Raw genomic sequence first — 11,173 nt, forward strand, 5'->3', positions numbered from 1 at the left:
ATGGGTTTCTTAGACGACGAGATTGCCACTTTTTGATATAGGTGGCTCAAGCCCAATTGACTCCTGTTCTCAAAGCTGTCAAGTTGAAGAGACGAAAGATCTCGTGAGATGGGCCGGCAGTGCGACTGCCAGCTACGTCACAGTAGCAATGGACTCCACGGAGCTAAATCTCTTTCCGGGCCGCAGCCGTGACCCATGGTCGGCTCGCAGCTGCGGCAGTTTATCTTCAAGCATATCCAGGTGCGGAATGTCGGAAACCCCCTGTCACGGTGCTGCCGTCAGGTACCGCAGACGGCCAGTCCCGATGGCGAAGGAACCGCCTGGAGAAACCGAGGGCTATGGAAGTGTGTGCCAAGTTATTCAAGAACCTACTCCGTATTAATGGACGGTGGAAAGTGAGGAGTGGGAGCCGTCTAGATAACAGGTTGCACAAAGTGGGAGCCGGGTGCCCTGACTCGCCATTGCTACCCGGCAAGGACACCCGGGCTTCGACCCATAAACAAGGACTATATGGGGTCTCATGCCACCTTGCCAGGCTCTGCCAGGGCCACCAGCGGCATATCGTCGATCTAAAATGATGCAAGGGCAACTGCGTGGGTATCGCTGCGAAAGTGTCACTATTTTTTGTGTTCGGGGAAGCTTGAATATAGAGCCCCCGCGTAGGGTTGCACTCCGCGGAACCAGAACCGGTATGCCAGATGGCGCAAACCTTAGAGTTCATGACGGGGATGGAGGGGTTGGAGGGGCAGAAATCCCCTTGTTTGTAAGCTCTATCTTCACGTATAAATAGCTAGATCTGGTGCCTTGCATGCGAAGTCTTCGCTCTCTCGGGTTTTTGTTGCGCTATATTCGTCGATCAATATCAAATACTATTCAAAATGTCCATCAAAACAGTTGCCGTCGTTGGTGTAAGTAGTGACTGGACAACACTGCGACATGAGACCGAAGCTCACAACTGAATCCAGGCATCCGGCCTCGTTGGTCTGCGAGTCGTCAAAGCCCTCCTAGAAAAGGGATTTGAAGTAACCGCCATCTCCCGTGAAGCTTCCACCGCAACATTCCCGTCTGGCGTCGCCGTCCGCAAGGCAGACCTTTCGTCTGTTGAATCCCTCACGGCTGCCTTTGCCGGTCAGGATGCCGTCATCTCTGCTATCTCCACTGTCGCTGTCATCGTTCCCGGTTCACAAGACCCGCTCATCGATGCGGCGATCGCTGCTGGCGTGAAGCGCTTCATCCCGTCCGAGTATGGCCTCAACACACGCACCTTGGAGGGTGAGATTCTTGGCGACTGGCTCAAGTCCAAGACGGCCGCAGTCGACTACTTGATCAAGAAGGCGGAGGCTAACCCAAGCTTTACCTGGACTGGTATTGGAACAAGTCTTTTCTTCGACTGGGTAAGTCCTCGCCATCGACACTTCAAGTTGTCTGACTTCCTGAGGGTGTAACTAACCGCTTCCTAACAGAGCATCACCCGAGGAATCTACGGCATTTCACTCGAAAACAAGAGCATCACAATCTTCGACTCCGGAAACCAAAAGGTCTCGACGACGTCGCTTGCTTTCCTCGCTGAGGGCATTGTCGCGGTGCTGCAACACCCCGCCGAAACCGCCAACAAGTACATCAACATTGTCGAATTCGAAGTCACACAGAACCAGCTCCACAAGCTCTTTGAGGAGGAGACGGGGTCAAAGTTCACGGTCGAGCATAAGACTGCCGATGAGGCAGAGAAGGAGGGCAAGGAGAAGCTCAAAGCTGGGGGACGTTTCCCCTTTGAGGAGTTTTTGCAAAAGTACTGGTTTGGCGACGTACCCGGCCACACTATCAAGGAGGAAGATAAGTCAAACAAGGTTCTGGAACTTCCCCAAAGTGACTTGCGGGAGGTTGTCAGGGGATACATTAAGGAGCACAGCACATAGAAAAAGCCGAATAGCAATATAGACGAGCAAAATGAGCAAAGTCTGTCTGAATGTGTGTTTTCAAGTGCAATTCAACTGTCTGTCTGAAGTACAGTCCTCCCTCTACATTCTTCATTTAATACGCGCTTTGCTCTCAGTCTGTTTAATTATAGTGTAATTCGTTTATGCGTATGCCAGCTATTTACTACTCTGAGTAAGTACGGCAGAAGCATTCGTTGATAGTCTCTTGAAAGGGGGCTTGCGATGAAGTTCCCGTAACGAGGTAGAACAAAAGGCAACATCAGACTTCTCGGGAGTTCACTGACCTGACTGAAAAGGATTCAATTACAACTCCTCTATCAGTTTCCTTCCATATTGTTGACATCTTGTCCTGGTTGACCTACTTGCCCGTGGGCATGTGGTACATCGCCTACCTTAGATCTGACATATCCCACCTGGCGATATATTCGTTGGTTTAATGCTCAGTGTTTCTCGCTTGAGCTTCGGAAAACCTCTGCTAGGGAACGATTAGGATCGTTCTAAGATCTTCTTCCGGCTCGTCCGACTCAGAATTGGATCCGCATTGGTATCGGCAAGTCTTATTCATGGTTGCTCTGACTTGATAGAGGTCAGTAGTGCGCTTTAAACTACCTTAAGTCAACGTATCTAGGTCCTATGATTTGGCTCGGGGGCGGGGGCTCTGCTTCGTCATTCACTTCACGAGTGTGCCCGTATGCATGAGCTCTTCAGTGAGAAGAATGTCCTTTGGCTAAGTTCTGAACGAAAATTTAATCCAATATTCCCATTGCCGAGACATTATGAACGCATGAGGTATACTAGGACAGCATGAGCTTATGCATTGTGGCGATTTCCTAAGAACCTCAAGATGAAGTTACTTTACCCATTTGGATCAATACCTACCTTACGTTTCGCGATCTGCGGCGAGATTCGACCTTCGAGATTAGTGCCACAGTACGTCGCGTTAGCGGCAATCTAAGCGTTGATGTTTTTCCTTTCAGTCCTGGATATTAAGTAGCCGCAGAATCCATCTCGCAACCTCAGCCTTGAAATCTCATGGTGATATCGCTTACCCTAAGAGAATTAGAAAATAATAGCTCCATTGCTACTTGCTGTCAATGGAACATGGTCAGGAACCTAAAGCCTCATCATTGATTCTACTGAAACAATTCACTTGCCGAATTTATTGGAGAATTAGATTGAGCTGGATGACCGGCTCCGAGGTATCATACCGTGAACCGACTCCAATACATGTCGACGAAGGCTGTGCATAACCAAAGCTTCGACGACGGATGGTAAGTTCATCACTTAGAATTCCTTACACGGCTTTTGCAACGCGAGCCCCTGAACGATGAAGCACATCGATGAGAGTTGGTGTGGTATCATGTGCATCATCCGGCTACCGAACCAATGCACAGGTGGTATTCTTCTTATCTACCTTCGCGTCACAGTGGCGCTGATGTCTGAGCTCTCCATTGGTGTGGGCCTGATAGAGGGGCGAAAGGAGACTGCGTTGGGTGGCTAGGCAAAAGACTTTATAAAAGTCCTTGGTCGACAAGATCACCACCGAGCGTGTTCGATTGTTCTTCGAAAGTTGAACTAGTGCTTCCCACAACCGTGGGTACTGCCAGTTGGAGAAGATGCCGTTGATTATTTCTGCGGCCGAAAATTCTTGGGTCGTCTCAAATCACGTAAGTGCCGACGTGGCAGCGCTGGAAGACACGAGGCCAAGAGCTTGGCCAAGACGTCGCGGCTTGTCACATCGGGGGAGCCACGGCTGCCAAGTGAGGTTTGTAGCTTGGCTAGCAGCGTTACAAAAGGTAAAAACTTTATTGCAATGAGCCATTCATGGACAGTTGAGCTGTGGGCATTTAAGCCAGTCGGACTCGGAAATTTCAATAGGACGAAGTTGAGCGAGTGGTGTCTAGCAATCCGGTGCGGCTGAAGCGGCGCTCGTTTCCACTTGCCCGTAAGATCACAACCGAGGAACGTGATCGCTGGATTGGTTCCTGACATTGGACGATGAGGAACTCCTCGCCGTCTAATGTAATACAATGCTCCGGCCGGCGGACGGAGAGGGTAGATGAGCCGACGCGGCATTCAGTTGGGCAGGGGTTCACGCAACTCTCCGTAGATCCTCCTTGTTTCAGGAGGCTGAAACGGTGGGGGCCCACATTGTTCTCGCCTCAGAATGGACTCACTTGGGCTTCACATCGCGATAAAGTCGCAGGACAATGGTGTGAGGCTGTGCTGTTGGTAAAACTTGAAGGGGGAAAGGACAGGAGATGCTGTAATGGAAAATATGAATGACAAAAGAATGGTTGGCTGAACGGCTTCACTTCTTAGACGTGCAGGCGACAGCGCATTGAAGTAGACTAGTTAGTTCAAATGTCTAGTAGTCATCGGTAGTGGTTCGTAGATCCGTAAATCAAGGTTGGAAAAACCCACAAACCCCAGGTGACAGATGAGTTGGTGGGGTTCTTCGACGAGAATGCGACCCCAAGGCCCGGTACCAGCCCAGTTCAAGGGCGGCCCCGAAACTACCTTTTAGTCAATGGGACCATCTCCTCTGGCTGTGATAACGCAATCCTCTCGCATTTGCTGCACCCCCTTTTGAAACCGAAATGAGATGACATGAGCCCATTCCCAAGCCCGCGTGTGTGGGAATGACCATACAGACCCAGGTTGGCGCTTCGAATCTCTTGGCATTATCTGGTGATTATCCCACGAACCCTGGCCCTCCCCCGTCGCACCGGCATGGTTGTGATGTGGGACGACGCGATCGGAGAGACCTAGAATTTGATGATATATGGGCACCCAGCACCACAACTTTGTTTTAGTTCGTCTGCAAAAGAAAGGCTCGTTCAGTTTCTTGATCCCGGCGATCGTTGCGCGTCTCCTTCTGATTAGTTGCACTCATTTGCATTCTATCGTTGGTCCCTCGGAATCGCGTTTCTTTATCTACTACCCACTTAATCAACATGCCTGTTCTCGATACGCGACTCATCCAGGAGGGGATGATGGAAGTTGGTCACGAGATTATGAAAAGGAGCGTCGACCACACTGTACTAGAGACACTGGCAGTGGGTATGTGGACTTACACCAGAGCTGCGTGGTTGTAACCGAAACTTTAGCTGACTTATGTGCACAGCTGGTACATGTATATTTGGTGTGGGCGGCTTCATTTACTGGATCAACCACCGGTGAACAACTGAACGACGCCGAAAATGTAAGCCAAATCTTCTATATGATGGACCAGTTAGTCAACAGCAGAAGCTAATGTACGCAACTCTAGGTTGCAGTAACCACGCACTCACCACAAACATTACGAAAGACTGCGAACACCGAGATAGAGACAGCGCAAACATGAAGTACAACGCTCCTTAAGTGAACCCCACACCAAACCACGGTGCAGGACACCAGCGATACTTGTCACATTGGCATAGACAAAGGGTCGCCATAATCAATATCGACTCAAGCAAGGCTGTACGGCGGCCTATGTCCTGTATCTCCGTGTCCCGCTAGCAATCCGAAATCGACCTGCCAAATATCACGAGATACCAGGCATCGTTCAGAGGCAACGACAACTTTTACTAAGCGATGTCATTTGGCCATACCAATCTTTGTAATTTAGAAGCAGAAGCTCCATTTTGATACCCTATAAATTCGTATAAGCATTCAAATTACATATTCTGAACTTTTGCCCGAGACGTGGATTATAAATGCTTGTTAGCGCAAACAGTTACAGATTGCTCGGAGACTTGGGCTAGGATCAGTGGCCAGTGTTGAGGTATGTTTTGTTTGAAGTCGAACCAAGTTCTTCCTTGTCATCACGATGCCAATTTTAGACACCAGATCCTAATCCTCTGGCTAGTCATTACATACTATTAAGACCATTCCTTGATTCCTGCCGGAATTACTGGCCAATGCGCCAAACGGCTACGCCATTCGCCACGGAATTGTTTCAACAAACTATGATAAAGGCGGATGTGTTTGATTTCAAGCGTCGCCTCGGAGTGATGTGTTTGATTATGATGGCATGCTCGATCCGTGATAATAAGTCCTTCTATGCTTTAGGTAATTATCTGTGGCTCGATGGGTCTCCTGCATCTAAAAGTTGTGCAACATCTGAATTGGGAAATATTGATGAGCGACTGACTGTTTCCAGGTGAAAGGCATGGCCAATCTTGCTCTGAAAGAGGCTAATCTCTTTCACCCAAATTCCCCCGAAGTCCGCAGAACAGTCCGTTGACCATCTTTTCTTTCTCGAGCCTGAGATTTGGAATATGGACCGCCTTCAATGCGATAAGTCCATTCTCAGCCTTCCCTATCCACAAGCCGACGCCGCTCACCATGATGACAAAAATCGTTCTCTCCTTCAATGAGAGACATGACAATCTTTGATTACTTTTCCGGCTGGGTTTCCCCTTCAAAAACCTACTTGAAACATCACTGGTCACTAGCATACATTGAGGGATCATGTTCTGCCTTGAGAACGCGCGAGGCTGATAAACAAGATAAGCCGCATATCTCAGCGTTGCTTGCAAGTCATGTTCAATTTACGAATTGCATTTCCTCCCGCTAACAACTAATGTAAATACAGGGATCAATAGCTATGATGCTTTTGACCTTCAACTTTCTTCCTAATCCGCTGCCAGTCTTCATGTGCTGCCCATGCAGATGCCGTGTTTCCCGGTGTTATCAAATGCTCAACTGCACGATTCATCTCGCCTGCGATGCTTGTGATGCCTGTGACGCCGCTATCTGCTCGTTTTGTCGCGTATAACCGGATATCATTGAGGGCAATCCAACTGCTGGAACGCTGCTCGCTTTCCAGTAACTTCGACACATCTTTAGCCGTTGGCGCTCAATTAGTTCCCGGTTGCTGTGACATAGATGGACTAAGGTATGCCAAAAAAGCTGGGCTACCTGGCTTCCGGGGGTGTGATCGATTTCCGATGTACTTCGCAATCAATAACTTCATGTGACAAGCTGTTTCTCGTTGTGGATTGCAATTCCCCACATTGGAGGGATGGTGTTTGATACACTCAAAGTTCTTGTGGTAGATTTGGGGTAAGCTCGCCACTTGGTCCACTGTCTTGCCGGAAGCCTTAGCCGCTACTAGCAGGACGAACAAATCGCGGAACACCATCTCGGCAAGAAGTCGTGCCTCCTTTTGCCAGTACGCAGGGTTATCTTTGTTCTCGATGAGGGGCGTCGTCCGGAACTTCTTAGTGTATAAGAAGCCCAAGTCTAGATTTTCGAGATGTCGGCAGCCACTCAGGAGTTTGGCAACCTGTCGCGTGGTAGCTCTGTAATCTTTTTGGTTCCGCACCGGAAGATTAACTCGGTAACTTTGAGCGAAGTATGCTTGGAATGACCGTGTCAATCTGATGTCTCGTATGTCGACAGCTCCTGAACCGAGGGTTCTCAGCCATTTCTCGAGGTAATCCATGTTCTCAAGCTCGAATGTGGCTGAGTACATTAGAGCTCTGGCATCAGCGTAAACTGTCTTGCAGGTGCGTAAGAGAGGACCGGAGACAGGATGGTTTCGATTGTGTCGAAAACGCATGTTGCGGCGATCACAGTCGATGATGATTCGTCTTTGTACGAGAGTGAGATCATAGACCATGTTGCGTAACTCGGCTGGTAGTGATCTAGGACTTTGTTGTCAGCATAAGCCCACTTTACACCTTCGACGTAGAGACTTACAAGAAACCTAGCTTCTGGCCAACTTTCGCTTTCTTGAGGACATTAGCTTTTCATTCGGTGGCCAGGGACAAATCAATTAACAAGTGGAAGTAAATTAGTAAGTCCCGTTGTGTGACATTTAGAAGTGTGGGATCGATGACAAAATAGGAAAACTACCTTTGCTTTGCTGCGTAACTCGTAGCGATGATTTTCATCGCTAGGTAACGGTGAAGCTGATCTTTTGCGCGAAGAATTACCGGTAATACCTGGCGGAGCCATGGTGATGCGTCGGAATTTAGAAGACTAACAAGTGATAGTACCATGAGGCTTGGATGCTTCATGGTTGATAAATGCAGGCTATTGGGCAGGTAAAGTAGTCTGAGAGTAGAACATTCCAACTTGAAAAGGCTGCTGTCTGTGGTTTGGAAACAACCAGAAACGGGTTCTCAAATCTTCTGTTGCGCATCCTTGGAAGGGAAGATGTCTTAACGCCGAGTACTGCATCATCTCCAGTCAAAGGCGACTTCTATGTAGGGCATTATTGCCTTTCTTCCAAGCCAATTCCTGCAAACTCGACGGTGCCAGAAATTGCAGGATTGAAACCGGCCGTCTGCCAAGGTCGACGAAAGAAAAGTTCTACAATTTTCGATTTACTGCCACGGACTATAGTAGAGGGTGCCTCAACAGGGCCTTGACATTTAACCACTTTCTTAAATGTCTTCTTTAGCCCTTGTGAACTGACGCCATCCTTTCAAGCAGACAAATCATACTAAGGTAGTAACCATCAGACTTTAAGTAATCCACCATGCTTGTGCACTTGAATGAGCGTCTATCATTTCCTATGAAGCATTGGAAGAATGCGATGCCTCCATTGCTCATTCCATGCCGAGCCTCTTCCGGGTGAGTCGCAACTATGCTTGAACCCGCGCTTGGCTTCGCTTAACCCTTCCACTAGAACCAAAAGTTGAGTGACCTGGATTCATTTCTCTAAACAAAATCCCATGGAAAGTCTTTGATTGAATACTCATGCCCTTCTGTGATTCAAGTAACTACCACGTGTAGCCGTTGCAAGTAACGTGCATCGTCTTCCATCGTATGGCCCCCTGCATTTATCAGATTTGCGAACAAAAGCGTATTGATTCAAGGTTTGATTTGAGTTTGATTTAAAACGGTCTAGTGTTCCTAAGTGCTAGAAAAAACCCGAATACCAACAGGATATCAACACAGTTTTCCTGAACACTTCCTTCCACACCTGACGCCATGTTATAAAAAAGGTAAAAAAAAAAAACACTATTCGCCGCTCACAGGCCTCCTCATAGATAATCTCATCATCTACGGGCCACCCAATCCTATCTGTCTTAGACAACGGCGGCAATCGTATTGTCCTTGAACCGATCAGCCTCCCGTTTGAGCATGAGGATACAGCTGGCGACGATGAAAGCTTCGGCGTCCTTGGTAGTCGTTTTCTTATCATCCGCCCACATTCCAAGGTTCATAATCAAACGCCCGCCGTTGCCGCCCATCCAACGACTCGTGCCTTGGGTCCGGAGCTCCTTGTTGCGCACAAGCTGAGCGACCGGGACGCCGTGCTTGCCCACCTTGCCACTATCACCAGCCAAGGCCGTGGCAGCGTCGTCAGTGCGTTCCAAGACCAAGAGGGAGGACGCCTCGGAGGCTTCCTTGCGCTCGTCGCGCCCGCCGTAGCGCCACTCAAAGGTGCCGAAAGACGTCTTGAATTCCTGCGTGCGCGACATCATGTTGCGGCTTTTGACTTCGACTACCTCGCAGACGAGGTGATCCGAGTTGATCGCCTCTTCCACCGTGGCGGTAGTTCCCGGTGCTAGGATCTTCATTCTGGGACGCCGACCGGGGCCCCAACGGTAGATTGTCGATAACAGAGGTGTCTGGCTAGAGTCGGATCCGCGGACGAGAGCGCAGGAGTTGGAGCTCTTCTTTAGCCGGATGGATGTGTACTCTAGCTCGCCTGAGCCAACGCGACACACCGGGATATCCTCCAGCTTGTTGCCCGTGAGGGCCTGGGTTGTGTCATAGCCAATGGCTTGGATGTCGAGCTGGCTGATTATGCCGCTGTCGCTTGGTGACACGAAGCTTCCCGAATCGATTGCTTCCTTGTAACCAGGTGGCGCGTCATCGTAGTCCGAGCTTCCAGACGAGACTGAACTCATGATGGGTATGGTTTGGGAATGGTCGGTATGCTGCTATTATAGTGCTTTGATGGAATGGAATAACTTGTACAATATTTCTTGGGGGAGAAAGTTGGCTGTGTCTATAGCTTCGATAGCGTTGAGGAAGTTATAAGTGGTGATGGCTTCGTTCAACTATTTTTCGCGAGGTCGTGATGAAGCTGGGAGATTTGACGTCTCGGCGTCACTCAGGAACTGATATATAGTATATTTGGGCGACAGTGACGTCGTGACTGACAGAAGGAGGCTATTCTCAGTTTGGAAAATACGCTGGAGGCAGTGAGCGCTATCAGGCACTAAGCCTGAAGAAGAGAATTCATGTCACTCTACTTTTGTTCGAGTGGCAGCCGCTGATTGGTCACCGCTGGAACCCCGAATTTGTTGCAAAAATGAGGTATGCGGCGCAGGAATTGAGACATCGTTAGGTACCTGCCTGTCTCCTGGCCCGCCTGGATAATACATGCGTGAGCTCTATGTGACCAAGTAGCTAAGAACGAGATCCTCACGCATCTGTCTGTATCTTGAAAATTTGACGTTTATCTCAAAATGATCCTATTCAACCGCAACTGGCAGATGCTGCAATAGCTTGGTTCTCTGGCATTCCTTTTGCCCATTTACAGGCACTTCACAGGCATGGATGTGCAGATGGTTCTGTCTGCCTTGCAAAACACCGCCAGCCGATCGCCCAGGACTGCGAGGCTTAGCATGTGCTGCGGTGGGGCGTTTTCGGACGTGTTGGGGAGAGCGTGGGGAGATCATTCAGGGCTGGCGCCAGGCCGGCTACGGCAGCCTGTAACCGTACACTGGTGACTATCATTTACATATAGGTAGGCGCTGACATGCATAGGCTGCCTTACGCTGTAGAGGTCTCACTTGTGGTGAACAGCGAAGCTGTCCACAATGGTCCTTCTACCTACGCCAAGATAAGGTAGCTCAACATCAGAAGTGCCCAGGAAACTTCAGTGGTCTCGAATGTTTCCCTATATTCAATTTTTTCGATGGTCCTCGATTGACTGCACAGCCAAGATGGCCGTGAGAGACCCCGGCGTAAGCTTCCATCTCTACGGCGTGGCAAAGAGCATTTTTGACGTTATTCTTTTGACTGCCTTGGATTGAAGATATACAAACCTGAAAATGTTGTCAACTACGTCTAACATTTGATGCGTCAGCGAATGGCTGGCCAAAGTCCATCTGCATAGTGAGAGCGTGCGGCAGCCAGTCATTCCAGACGACAACCGTCGTGCCCGGCACTTCATACATGGAGTACCGGCTGCTTTTGATTTTCTACAGATTTAGCTCTACAGATCTAGCCCTACAGATTTAGCAATTGTGTTCGTGAACAACTCAACACCGGATGGGAGGTTG

The 11,173-nt window shown here is 49.2% G+C and overlaps 4 protein-coding genes across 4 annotated transcripts; 2 read left to right on the top strand and 2 right to left on the bottom strand.

Moving 5' to 3' along the window:
- Positions 1-878: 878 nt before the first annotated feature.
- CPAR01_05677 (isoflavone reductase) lies at positions 879-1,916 on the top strand (the record flags this gene model as incomplete). Its single annotated transcript, XM_060489953.1, has 3 exons — positions 879-908; positions 966-1,394; positions 1,464-1,916. The coding sequence occupies 3 exons, from the start codon at positions 879-881 to the stop codon at positions 1,914-1,916; spliced, it is 912 nt and encodes a 303-aa protein (XP_060351419.1).
- A 2,978-nt stretch (positions 1,917-4,894) lies between these two features.
- On the top strand, positions 4,895-5,120 carry CPAR01_05678 (uncharacterized protein; the record flags this gene model as incomplete). The annotated part of the gene is made up of 2 exons (XM_060489954.1): positions 4,895-5,000; positions 5,065-5,120. The coding sequence occupies 2 exons, from the start codon at positions 4,895-4,897 to the stop codon at positions 5,118-5,120; spliced, it is 162 nt and encodes a 53-aa protein (XP_060351420.1).
- Positions 5,121-6,780: 1,660 nt separating this feature from the next.
- CPAR01_05679 (uncharacterized protein) lies at positions 6,781-7,883 on the bottom strand (the record flags this gene model as incomplete). The annotated part of the gene is made up of 3 exons (XM_060489955.1): positions 6,781-7,570; positions 7,626-7,671; positions 7,766-7,883. The coding sequence occupies 3 exons, from the start codon at positions 7,881-7,883 to the stop codon at positions 6,781-6,783; spliced, it is 954 nt and encodes a 317-aa protein (XP_060351421.1).
- Positions 7,884-8,962: 1,079 nt separating this feature from the next.
- CPAR01_05680 (uncharacterized protein) lies at positions 8,963-9,790 on the bottom strand (the record flags this gene model as incomplete). Its single annotated transcript, XM_060489956.1, has 1 exon — positions 8,963-9,790. One exon carries the CDS (start codon positions 9,788-9,790, stop codon positions 8,963-8,965), a length of 828 nt encoding a protein of 275 aa, XP_060351422.1.
- Between the last annotated feature and the right edge of the window lie 1,383 nt (positions 9,791-11,173).

This window comes from Colletotrichum paranaense (assembly GCF_030867605.1).
Source record: "Colletotrichum paranaense strain IMI 384185 chromosome Unknown Scaffold_4.1, whole genome shotgun sequence".
Taxonomy (NCBI): Eukaryota; Fungi; Ascomycota; class Sordariomycetes; order Glomerellales; family Glomerellaceae; genus Colletotrichum; species Colletotrichum paranaense.